This window comes from Channa argus, chromosome 15 (assembly GCF_033026475.1).
Source record: "Channa argus isolate prfri chromosome 15, Channa argus male v1.0, whole genome shotgun sequence".
Taxonomy (NCBI): domain Eukaryota; kingdom Metazoa; phylum Chordata; class Actinopteri; order Anabantiformes; family Channidae; genus Channa; species Channa argus.
The window spans coordinates 4,402,123-4,415,700 of record NC_090211.1 but is presented as its reverse complement, the minus strand read 5'-3'; the positions used below and the strand labels follow the sequence as shown (position 1 = coordinate 4,415,700).

General features: G+C 39.8%; 1 protein-coding gene across 1 annotated transcript; it reads left to right on the top strand.

Moving 5' to 3' along the window:
* Positions 1 to 1,056: 1,056 nt before the first annotated feature.
* LOC137100367 (transmembrane protease serine 9-like) lies at positions 1,057 to 11,899 on the top strand. Its single transcript, XM_067478174.1, has 10 exons — positions 1,057 to 1,195; positions 5,304 to 5,324; positions 5,646 to 5,808; positions 6,797 to 7,065; positions 7,703 to 7,848; positions 7,931 to 8,345; positions 8,614 to 8,782; positions 9,683 to 9,936; positions 10,075 to 10,172; positions 10,617 to 11,899. Exons 1-10 carry the CDS (start codon positions 1,141 to 1,143, stop codon positions 10,926 to 10,928), a joined length of 1,902 nt encoding a protein of 633 aa, XP_067334275.1. The 5' UTR covers positions 1,057 to 1,140; the 3' UTR covers positions 10,929 to 11,899.
* Positions 11,900 to 13,578: the final 1,679 nt, after the last annotated feature.

Sequence of the window (13,578 nt, the reverse complement as noted above, 5' to 3'; positions counted from 1 at the left end):
CCTAATACTAACCCTTTTCTATTGAGGACTGAAGGATTGTCCTTACCTTGTGTCAGGAGATTCAGCAGAATTGCAACACAGATCACAATGTAGGAAGCCATGACTGTGCACCATCCAGTTGTTCCTGTACAGTGCTCATCTCACTTTGCTCTCTCCTAAATATAAATATTCCTCTCTGTCAACATTTAGTTATTCGCAGCTAGTGCGATCTTAACTAAAAGTAGTTAGCAGAAAATCTCTGATATCTCTCATATTATCATGTTTCAACAATCATATAGGTATTACAGGGAAATATTGTGCTGTTTAATCTTCTAAAGTTTTTTTTTACAACATAAATATTTGCCATATAAATATAAAAAGTTTACCACATTCCATAAATAAAGGATCCAAAAAGATATAGAGCACTACTAACAATAATATAGACATGGTGAAATAATTGTTCTGATCTAATTAACCCTGACAGAAATTTGAAAAGTAGTCAGTGTCAAATTCAAGCAGACTTCTGTTCAATCACGAAGGAATGTAGCTGGGTGAGGTTTTGTGTACTTTAAGAAAGACTAGCTGGTAAGGCTCAAGTTGTTCCCGTCATTAGAGAGTATGAGGAACCTTGTTTTGCTGTGTACCGTGAGTGACAGCTAATAGCTGTCTGACATTGTTATGAACGTTTTTCATTTGCACCTGCATAAAATGACAGTAGTTTAGTTATTATTGTCCAATGGCTCCAGAATTCCTAAACACAATGGTGCTTTCTTTTTTAGACATGTACCTAGTACCAAGTATGTATAGGTATGTTGAGTACTGTACAAGTAATCCATTGTTACAAAATAGTGCCTCCTACATCCTGTTTAATTATGCAGTAAGTTGTTTATGATAATCTATACCAATACCAAAATATTCCAATTTATGTACATACTGTAAATAAATTGAACTAGTTATCAGTTAGCTCAATTCAATTATCTGTGGTTGGGTTGTAACTGATCAGATCAGATGAAGTCAAACAGCTGACTTGTGATGACATGCTGGGCGTGTCATTGGACAGACAACAGTGCTTGTCAGAAAAGTACAGAGAGGAATATTTATATTTAAGAGACAGCAAAGGGAGACGAGCACTGTACAGGAACAATTGGATGGTGCACAGTCATGGCTTCCTACATTTTGATCTGTGTTGCAACTCTGCTGAATCTCCTGACACAAGGTAAGGACAATCCTTCAGTCCTCAATAGAAAAGGGTTAGTATTAGGCAGTAACAACAATTTTCAGATAAATGTACCAAATAAAATCATATTTAATGACATTTTTCACCAACATTGCTACTTAAATACTTTAAAATACATAAATTGTACAGAAAAATGCCAATCCAGGGCCAAAGTGAGAATGAAAATTGGCCTGTGACTCTTGATGGAAAACAATATGTAGATACATCATAATGATCTACAACCCAGTCCACATTTGCAGCATATCTTTTTGTGATGTTGTCAAAATTATAATAATTTATACAATTCAAGTACAGTCTCTTAATTGATTGTATTCCTGTGGTTTGTGAAGAAACCCTGAGCATCTTTTCAAATTATAGTCCATAACTAATTAACAACTAAAAACAAGTCAGCTAAGGTCTTAAAAGTACTTATGTAACCAAGTAACACAATAAAGTAGCTGCTATACTGCACTTCATTTTTTTGGGTTTTAAACTGCATTTCTAATTTTCACTTTTCACTTTATAACTACAAGTTATTTAGTTATGGAGTAAATGTATGATATAGATGAGACAGTACGTAAGAAATTACTCACAAATACAATGTTTTCCTTTATTTTCTCTTTCTCTGGTCAGTAGTACATTTATCCAAGAACTACTAAAGTACACTTTCAGTATTGGCACTTAAGTGTTACCTTTATTCCATTACATGTACTTGACAGCTTCATTTACTTTGCAGATTGTTAAACTATAATCTAATCTAACACAGAAACCTAAACATAAAGCAGGGCTATAGAAACTAAAAATATAATGCAACCGCAAGGGGGCACAAGCCAGTGTCTTCTTGTGCCAGTCCCAAGTCTGGATAAATGCAGAGGGTTGTGGCAGGAAGGGCATCCGACGTAAAACACATGCCAAATCAAACATGCGAATCGTGACAAAGACTTCCATACCGGATCGGTCGGGGCCCGGGTTAACAACGACCGCCACCGGTGCTGTTGACCTACAGGGTACCGGTGGAAATTGGACTACTGTTGGTCGAAGACGAAGAAGAAGAGGAGGAAGGTGTGTTCGTAGGCAGAGAGAGAAGAGGAAAGCTAAGAATGTAGGACTGACAGTAGGGACTTTGAATGTTGGTACTATGACAGGGAAGGCTAGGGAGTTGATCGACATGATGCAGAGAAGGAAGGTGGACATACTGTGTGTCCAGGAGACCATGTGGAAAGGTAGCAAGGCTAGAAGCTTAGGAGCAGGGTTTAAGTTGTTTTACCATGGTTCAGATAGGAAGAGAAATGGAGTAGGAGTTATATTGAAAGAGGATTTTGTGAGGAATGTTCTAGAGGTGAAAAGAGTATCAGACAGGTTGATGAGTCTGAAGCTGGAAGTTGAAGGGGTGATGTTCAATGTTGTGAGTGGTTATGCCCCACAGGTAGGATGTGAGTTAGAAGAGAAGGAGAAATTCTGGAGTGAGTTAGATGAAGTGATGCAGAGCATCCCCAGAGGTGAGAGAGTTGTCATTGGTGCAGATTTCAATGGGCATGTAGGTGAAGGGAACAGAGGTGATGAGACTGTTATGGGCAGGTTTGGTGTTCAGGACAGGAACGCAGAAGGTCAGATGGTGGTTGACTTTGCAAAGAGGATGGAAATGGCTGTAGTAAACACTTTCTTTCAGAAGAGGCAGGAACATAGGGTGACGTACAAGAGCGGAGGGAGAAGCACTCAGGTAGACTACATCTTGTGTAGACGTTGTAATCTGAAAGAGATCAGTGACTGTAAAGCATTGGTAGGGGAGAGTGTAGCCAGACAACACAGGATGGTGGTGTGTAAAATGATGCTGGTGGTGAGGAAGATAAGGAGGACTAAGGCAGAGCAGAGGACGAAGTGGTGGAAGTTGAAAAAGGAAGAATGTCGTTTAGTTTTCAGGGAGGAGCTGAGACAGACTCTGGGTGGTTTGGAGGTGCTTCCAGATGACTGGACTACTACAGCTAATTTGATCAGGGAGACAGGTAGGAGGGTACTCGGTGTGTCATCTGGAAAGAGGAAAGCGGACAAGGAGACTTGGTGGTGGAACGAGGAAGTTCAGGAGTGTATACAGAGAAAGAGGTTAGCTAAGAAGAAGTGGGACACTGAGAGGACTGAAGAGAGTAGACAGGAGTACAGGGAGATACAGCGTAAGGTGAAGATAGAGGTGGCAAAGGCCAAACAAAGAGCATATGAGGACTTGTATGCTAGGTTGGACACTAAAGAGGGAGAGGTGGATTTGTACAGGTTGGCAAGACAAAGAGATAGAGATAGAAAGGATGTGCAGCAGGTTAGTGTGATTAAAGATAAGGATGGAAATGTATTGACAGGTGCCAGGAGTGTGATGGGAAGATGGAAGGAGAACTTTGAAGAGTTGATGAACGAGGAAAATGAAAGGGAACGAAGAGTAGAAGAGGTGACTGGTGTGGAGCAGGAAGTAGCAAAGATTAGTAAGAGTGAAGTGAGGAGGACATTGAAGAGGATGAAGAGCGGAAAAGCAGTTGGTCCTGATGACATACCTGTGGAGGTATGGAAGTGTCTAGGAGAGGTGGCAGTAGAGTTTTTGACTAGTTTGTTTAACAAGATTTTGGAGAGTGAGAGGATGCCAGAGGACTGGAGGAAAAGTGTACTGGTACCAATTTTTAAGAACAAGGGAGATGTGCAGAGCTGTGGCAACTACAGAGGAATAAAGCTGATGAGTCACACAATGAAGTTGTGGGAAAGAGTAGTGGAAGCTCGGCTAAGGGCAGAGGTGAACATTTGTGAGCAGCAATATGGTTTCATGCCTAGAAAGAGTACAACAGATGCAGTATTTGCTTTGAGGACGCTGATGGAGAAGTACAGAGAGGGTCATAGGGAGTTGCATTGTGTCTTCGTAGATTTAGAAAAAAGCGTATGACAGGGTGCCGAGAGAGGAGCTGTGGTATTGTATGAGGACGTCTGGAGTGGCAGAGAAGTATGTTAGAGTGGTGCAGGACATGTATGAGAGCTGTAAGACCGTGGTGAGGTGTGCTGTAGGTGTGACAGAGGAGTTTAAGGTGGAGGTGGGTCTGCATCAAGGATCGGCTTTGAGCCCCTTCTTGTTTGCTCTGGTGATGGACAGACTGACAGATGAGGTTAGACAAGAATCTCCCTGGACTATGATGTTTGCAGATGACATTGTTATTTGTAGTGAGAGCAGGGAGCAGGTGGAGGAAAATCTAGAGAGGTGGAGGTCTGCTCTGGAAAACAGAGGAATGAAGCTTAGCCGCAGCAAGACAGAATACATGTGTGTCAATGAGAGGGACCCAGGTGGAATGGTGAGGTTACAGGGAGCAGAGGTGAAGAAGGTGCAGGACTTTAAGTACTTAGGGTCAACGGTTCAGAGCAACGGTGAGTGTGGAAAAGAGGTGAAGAGGCGAGTGCAAGCAGGTTGGAACGGGTGGAGAAAAGTGTCAGGTGTGTTGTGTGATAAAAGAGTATCAGCGAGAATGAAAGGAAAGGTGTTCAAGACGGTGGTGAGACCAGCAATGTTGTTCGGCTTAGAGACAGTGGCACTGAAGAAAAGACAGGAGGCAGAGCTGGAGGTAGCAGAGCTTAAGATGTTGAGGTTCTCTTTGGGAGTGACGAGGATGGACAGGATCAGGAATGAGTACATCAGAGGGACAGCTCATGTTAGATGTTTTGGAGATAAAGTCAGAGAGGCCAGATTGAGGTGGTTTGGACATGTTCAGAGGAGAAACTGTGAATATATCGGTAGAAGGATGCTGAGGTTGGAGCTGCCAGGCAGGAGGTCTAGAGGAAGACCAAAGAGGAGATTTATGGATGTAGTGAGGGAGGACATGAACTTAGTTGGTGTGAGTGAAGAGGATGCAGAGGATAGAGTTAGATGGAGGCACATGATTCGCTGTGGCGACCCCTGAAAGGGAGCAGCCGAAAGGAAAAGAAGAAGATAGAAACTAAAAATATGTTCCTTTATATTGTTTATATGGAATTTAATAATGTTTGGCCTACTTAAAGCCAAGATTTAATGCCTGGCTGGGTTAAGTTAAATAAATACAAGTAAATACAATATTGTCCTTTTAAGATTTATTTGTTTTCTGTTTTATAGGGTGTCATTCACTAAATATTGGTAAGTAAAAGATTCCATACAGACTGTATTACTTCTCTCATTTTTTATATTTTAAACATTTTTTTTTGAATACTGCTGCATAGGAACCTTTATCATTTATTTGTTAATTGTATTAGGAGTCGAACCCAAGAACCTATACAAGCAGTAAAATACTGTAATTAGTTTTACCTTTGTTTCTTTTTGGCACACAACTGAGAACATTGAGCATTATAATCCTCAACAACAGTTTACAGTGTAAGATTTCAAACAGGAGTCATAATGGTCATCTTAGGAGCAGAGAGTTCTGTTTACTCCCTGCTTTTATTGTCTGTCTCTCTTCAGTGTGTGGTCAGGCTCCTCTCAACACAAAGATTGTTGGAGGACAGGTGGCCTCTCCAGGCAGCTGGCCCTGGCAGGTCAGTCTACAAACACCTGGGACTCACTTCTGTGGAGGATCCCTCATCAATGATCAGTGGGTGCTGACTGCTGCTCACTGCTTCCAAAGGTGAGAAGTGAGGATATAGAAACAAAAATCGGCCATTTTAAAATAAGGGGATGTAATCTAACTGAAGCTGACAAGTCTGTGTAATGTTGAAACTGGATTGTGTTGTTTTTCTTTTCGGATTATATCGCCACCAGCAATCTGGTTGTGAATTTAGGTCACCGGAGTCAAACAGGTCCCAACCCTAATGAGCAGTCTCAGACAGCAGGTGTATTTAGCATCATTGACTTGTGATAAATAAGAATGGCTTCATTAACTGTATGTAAACTGTACTTAGACCGTATATACAGCCTGTGGTCACCTCTTGTGGGTAAACAGCAAATGCTCTGGCTGGAAACACAACACACTGTGTTGACAATTTATCACTAACAAAGAAATATGAAAACCAAGTGGGCATCTCAACAAAACCACAGCAAAATTAATGTGGGCCACTTAATATCTACCTCATTGATGCCACTTGAACTTGTTTTTATTTAATCTGCTCTGCTCTTTTGAAGATCACTCGCTTTTATTACATGCAGGTGCAAAATTGTGAAAGTAGGTGGCGTAGCTATGCCATTTAGCAGGACTCACTGTATCATGAATACAATCTTATCTATGTTGCAGAGCCATAACTGATGAAGTTAGAACAAGAAATTAGCAATCATGGGTTATCTTTTAATCTCTTTCTCACTGGGCTCTATAATCAGGACACTCAGAAGAAGATGATGCCAATGTTTCCTTTTACTTTAAATGTTAGTCTTTTATTTTCAATGCAAAACATTAAAATCACTGTTCCAGTAACATAAAATCCGAAGAACATGTAAACTGAAGGTTACAAATTACTTTTTTGAGGGAAATTACAGATATAAATGGATCTTATTAACCTAAAGTTACAAAAAGTATATTTAATGTAAATGTCACTTGTCTGTGAATTTGTGTCGTATAAATGCAGATTAGTTTTTTGTTTTTTTATCTTTTGACTGGTTTGTTTCTCTCTTGATTTCCTCAGTTTCACCTTAAGCTCAGTGACTGTGCATCTAGGTCTCCAAACCCTTGTGGGATCCAGCTCCAATGGGCAGTCCCTGGCTATATCACAAGTCATCATTAACCCCAACTACAACTATTCAACTAAAGACAATGACATCTGCCTACTGAAACTCGCTTCACCTGTGACCTTCACCAACTACATTCAGCCCGTCTGTCTGGCAGCATCAGGCAGCACTTTCTACAATGGCACTGACTCCTGGGTCACAGGATGGGGCAACATTGCAAGTGGAGGTGGGTCATGAAGCAACACGGGTATATACTTTGACACGCCACAAATTGGTCACCCGAAGACCTTGTAGCAAGTATGTTCTGCGCTTGCGTGAGAAGAAGAAAAAGCTGACGTCCTGGGATTGTGTAATGTATATACAACCTGTAAACAAAGCAGAGTTAGCCTACAATTTTAACACCACTCTATCTTAGCACAAACTGTTTAAAACTGCTTCTAATCAAGAATATGATAAGTTACAAATTTTACTGGTGTTAACTCTGTTCCATTCTCATGTACTAAATTTTAAGCTGAACAATCAGTGGTTCCTCTCACTGGGGGCATTATAAGAGATTTAATGAGCTGAATTAGCCAAAAAACTGAGAATTTGACTAGTGCTGATATATAACTCCTTATGCCAAAAGCTGGCCAATGGTTTGGGAACCTGTGTATAACTCAGGTTTTAAGGAAACATTTATCATAACCTTTTAATGACAAGGCAAACACAGTTTGCAAATAAGTTAATCTTTTATATTACATCTGAATCAGAGTGTTGGTCAGAATAAACATCCAAATAACATATATATTCCTGAACCTTTATGTTCTGAATATATTTTTAATACAATTCTTTGCAGCTAAAGTTTACTTTATGTGTCTCTTTAGTGCCCCTTTCTTCACCACTGAATCTAATGGAGGTGGAGGTGCCAGTTGTGGGGAACAGACAGTGTAACTGTGACTATGGAGTCGGCTCAATCACAGACAACATGCTGTGTGCTGGTCTAAGTGCAGGTGGAAAAGACGCCTGTCAGGTGATAAGTTTTATCCATGTGTTTGTGTGAGATTTTACTTTCTACAAAAGCTGCTTCTCCTAAATATTTCTCTCCTTAAAAGGGGGATTCTGGTGGTCCCATGGTGAGCAAGCAGAATGGTCGCTGGATCCAGGCTGGGATTGTGAGTTTTGGAAATGGCTGTGCTAAACCTGATATCCCAGGAGTCTACACCAGAGTGTCTCAGTATGAGTCCTGGATCAACAGCGTGATCACCAGTAACCAGCCGGGATTCATCCCTTTCACATCCCCTGGGACAGACAGTGACCTCAGTGTCACCTGCTCCGGCCTACCACCCCCTTTAACCACCTCCACATCAACCACCACCGTATCAACGATCCTTTCTCCAACCACCTCCACATCAACCATCCTACCTTCAACAACGTCCACATCAACCACCTCCACATCAACCATCCTACCTTCAACCACTTCTACATCAACCACCTCCACTTTACCCACCTTCACTTCAGCAACTAAACGTGAGTGCCTGATATGTCCAGAATGAATAGATCAGACAGATTTTACTATCATGGTAAAAGTAGACATTTAGGTATTAGACACTTTATATTGATTTCTATCATCTTTTTCCAGCTTTTTCGTTAAAGCTTTTTAAATACTTCTTCCTTTTGCCAAAAAATTCTGCCTGATATGTTTATATGTATATATTTTGATTTGAAAAAAGCCTGACTATGTCCATGTTTACATCACCTAAGTGTTTTAAAATAAATGTTTTACTCTTCTCACCAGCTGTGGTCTGTGGTCAAGCCTCGATAAATACTCGTATTTTGGGACGAAACTCTGTGACAGCTAGCATGTGGCCATGGATGGCAAGTCTACAGGTGAATGGAAGCCATGTATGTGGTGGGACATTGGTGGCTGTGGACTCAGTGTTAAGCAACTCCAACTGCTTCTCAAGGTACGACACCTTCAATGATGATGTGGCCAAAATAATGTTATTTTATTTTTAGAGTTTGTTTGTAGTTTACAGCACAAATTTGAAATGGGTGTATACTGTAAATATTTTTTCTCAATTTTAAAGTTTTATTGCCCTTTTTTTACTGATACATTTCACAAGAAATTACATTTTCAAAATGAAATCCTCATCTTTAAGTTATCTAATTGAATCTGTACATGATTTAAACAAGGCCTGAATACTTCAGATTTCTGTAGAAACCTTATTTATGAGACACACATAGAACAGATGTATTCATGTTATCAACAGCATGAAGTTCAACTATTTTGTAGCAGAGCACTTTGCACTGTCAGCAGCTTTGTTTTGTGGAGGAATACTGCGACAGGCCTTTTGCAATGGAGACACACCTCCATTTGGTGCCTTTAGGTGTTTTAGAACTTTTTCCCAGTTCTTAGGTTTTAGGATCCTTTTGAGGTACTAGGTACGTTTTTGCCAAATAGGAAGAGAAGGCCAACGAGCAAAGTAAAAGGAATCTAGCCAATACCACTGTGGTCTCAGCAGCCTGCTTTTTGCTTTGCTGCTGTGGCACGTAAATTTCCCCTTTAGGGGATCAATGAAATGTTACCATCAATAAATTAATAAAAGAAAAAACAAGCAAATTCTAATGTCTTGTCTTCTGTTATTTCAAATGTTTCTGTGCAGTTTTGCAGTGTTTAGTGCACCAGAATCTGCTGTTAATATTGCACATAAAACTACTGACTGGGAAAACTGGGTACCAGGAAATACTTTTATTTGTATTTTCTATTGGAGGAACTTATCTCCTAATGAATTTCACATCAATCAGACATTTGCAAAGTTGTGAAGTCTCTTTAGTGCTGATTTGGTTTATTCTATCTCCCACAGTTCACCTGTTCCCTCTCAATGGACTGTGGTGTTGGGTCGTTTGAAACAGAATGGCTCCAACCCCAATGAGGTGAGACTGAAAGTGACAAATATCACTCTGAGCAACCTGACTGGGCCCAATGTTGCAGTGCTGCATCTGGCATCCCAGCCCCCCCTGTCCAACTACATTCAGCCCATCTGCCTGGACAACGGACAAACTTTCACTGTGGGCTCAACGTGTTGGGCTGCAGGCTGGAGCTCTGGGCGAGGAGGGGGTGAGTCTATAACAAACAATCTGACACAGTTATGCCAACTGTCTGCATCATTTCTCCTCTTCAGATTAAGCAGACAGTTGTGAGCTATGTATGATTCAGGTGTTCCACTTCTCACCATTCTTATATTTCCAACTTCAGTGGAAGAGGTTCTTCAAGAGTTCCAGACAACTGTGGTCGACTGTGGGAACACATCAACAAGCAACAGCATTTGTACAGGATTTATTTCTCTAGATCAGGTGAAAATGAAAATACTGATATTACTATTATTGTAATACACAATTTGTCAATATTCTCTCTCTAGGTGTTCATGTAATTATACATCAACAATTTGAATACAATGTCTTTTTAGGTAGACTAAGTCTTCTTTCAGCTAAGCTAGGCTGTAGCTTTATATGTGCAGTAAAAATTTGTAAGATTTCATCTCATGTTTACTTAAGAAAAGAAATTTTAAAAATGAAAATCTATTTATTTAAGACTAATAAGTTTAAATTTGTTCACACTTACAAAAAGGGAAAAACTAATACTAAACATTACATTTAGTGCATCAGTTAGAGAATACTTAGTACAGGTGGTAGTTTCACAGAAAGATGAGACCCAATTTGTTCTGCAGAATCCCAGTAGGGTTAATATAAATCCATCTTGAACATCTACTTGAACATTGTCCATCCTTCCGTGTTTAGGGTGACTCTGGAGGTCCAATGATGTGTAAACTGGGCAGCTCCTGGTTCCAAGCAGCAGTATTAACAGTTAACAGCAACAACTCCATCAGTCGAACGCGAGCAAGTGCCATCTTGGCTTTCGTCAAACTGAGCTTTTTTGAAACATTCCTGGGTTCCACAGTGGGAAAGTTTTTGTCTCCATTCTCCAACACCACCAGCAACACCACCACAGCTGCCAACACAGTAGCCACCACTGGAGGAACAGCTGCTCCATCGTCTTTCTTCTTCCTTCATCTCCTTGTCTTCATCACGTCTCTACACCATTTTTTATAGACATCCAACTTTACGTGTAAATAGTAATTTACACTAGAACATGCACTTATGAATGTTTGTTTTGTTTTTTTGTCCTTTCGAATTATCGTATGTGGGTCGCCACAGCGGATCATTGTCCACATGTTGATTTGACAAGTTTTTTACGCCAGATGTCCTTCCTGACGCAACCTCCCCTATTTCTACCGGGCTTGGACCGGCACTGCGCAGCTGGGGGAGGGAATGGGCTGTTAGGGGTTCAGTGTCTTGTCCAGAGACACTTCGACATATAGCCGGGACCGGAGATCAAACCACTGACCCTGTGGTCGACTGCCTTACCAACTGAACTACAGCCGCGGCCTAACATATGAATGTAACAAGCTGTTTTTTTGCCTGCCTTGGTGGAAAAGCCACAAAAGATCAACAAAACAAATTACAGCAAACATTGAGAAAAATTGTCAGAACTTTTTATTTAGTAAATGCCGTGCTGTGAAAGACTCGTCTGAACACTTGTCCATTTGGGTGATTTATTCAAAATAAAAGACACTATACAAAATGTACCTTATATAAAAAATTAAGTATTAAACAGCTGGTGTATGTCCCCATTACAGAGTTGCTACTGCTAAAACAGTCTTATTTTTTATGTTGAATTTTAGCATTAGGTTCCTGTCTCCTACCTGACGTTTTACAACCTTTTCATTTATAATGTCTTTTACAGCCTCCTTTCTTATCCAGATACTGGGTCCAAAACTCAGTAACTCTTGTGTTTTTTGCTCATGTGAATCACAGAATTATAGGCTGCTCTCAATTTTTTAAGTAGTTAGGTATTAACATTGTACCTCATGTAATGATAATTGTAATGTAATAAGCTATTTTAAACCTGTGTAAAAACATTAAATCTAATGGTTGTGCCGCACATTACTGAGTCCAGAACATTTTAACATGTCCTAGTGTAAATTGTGAAGATCTGTTTTTCATTACGCATATTTTTTTGATTTTTTTGCAAAAATGTGTCCTTTTAGTTTGGCAACTAAAAACAAAATGTTAATTATAGTAGCAAATGCAGCTCTGATGCAGCCTTAATATGTAAAGAAGAGACACAGGTCTGCTGATTACAAAAGGAAATACCATCTGATGGCAGTAACAGAATAAATGTCAGTCTTATTTAAAGGTAAAGCAGAGTCATGTTGACACAGGAAGAACTGACAGAGGCCACATCTCATCCTTACACTGTTTACTGTTTAGTTAAATCCCAAAAAATAAAAAAAAGGCTGTAAAGGTTTGTAGTCCAACAGCTGAAATAGGCACTAATTCAACCTCATCCCTTTCTTTTACTTAATTCTGATCTCAAAGCAGAGACAGTTGCAGGATTGACACTCAGGAAGCTGACAGGTGCAAGCACAGTCCCATTGGCCACACTGTGGGAAAACAGACAGTTTATTAGTGAGAAAAAAATAGAGTTCACTAAACTTATGTCTGAATTTCTCAACAAGGACCTTACTGCCAATACACTAACTGTGCTGTGTGACAGGATATAATGAATAATAAAATAACAATGATGTTTAATTTTAGAAGATAATGTTGGCTTCTTAACATTTCTAAAAAGCAGAAGCACATCAGCAAATAATTTGTGAGATCACAAGCTTAAATTCTCTGAGCACTGTAAAGACGTAGAGTTTCTAAATGTTTCTAAATGAATTTAGGAATGTTTTAACAAAACTGATCCAGGTGAAACTAACTGGCTTAGTGCAGACAAAAAGACCAAATTGAAGGGGTTACTTACAGATGGGGAAGGGCATGAATTGCTCAAAAAGGAGCGCATGGTTGGCAGGCGACAGTCACACATTTCAGCCAGTCTGAAGGACTGGTCACATACAGAAATGTTTGGACAGCAATCTCCACATTCTAAAGAACAATGGTCCTGTGGAAAAGAAAAGTCATCATCACTTGTTGAGCTGACAATCCTGTACTGTAGTACTTGTGTACTACACAAGTAACAAAAGACACAAAGTGTAAGCTGACATGTAGAAATTTGTATTTTCATTCAATTACAGTTGTTTTTCAATTGCTAACAACTATATGTTATTACTGAAATCACTTTTTCATAACTCTTCGCACAGTCTGCATTACAAATATGCATCTGATGCAAGTTTAAATCATTTTACAGATATATCAGTGTTTTATTATAGAATAAGATATATGCACTTTATTGTTTGTACTAAATTAGTGTATATTATATAGTATATTGTAACAAGAATTAATCAGTAATGCACCAATTTGCTTCAGTTTCATTAATAGATTCCATATCTTGCATAGTGATTTACAATCCCTTATGTAAAACATTGACACCCACTCTTCTGCGTTTGGCCACATACTTTTATCACAGAGAAAAACTCTTCCATAGGGCTCTGGAAGGGCAGTTATGGGGGGAAGAAAAAGACAGACATCCTAGGATGTACAGCAAACCAGTCAATGGGGTAGAATGCCACATTATCCCATACAACGTGTATGTTGTCTTCCCTGCCCTTTGACCTCTCTCCCCTACTGGCACAATTTGATTATGGAGGTAATCCAAGAAAGGAATAAGCCTCTCTGTATTGTAGGGACCATTGAGAGGTTTGTACCAAAGCAAACCATCATTGCAAAGGGCTGCATACATTGTAATGTTTGCTCT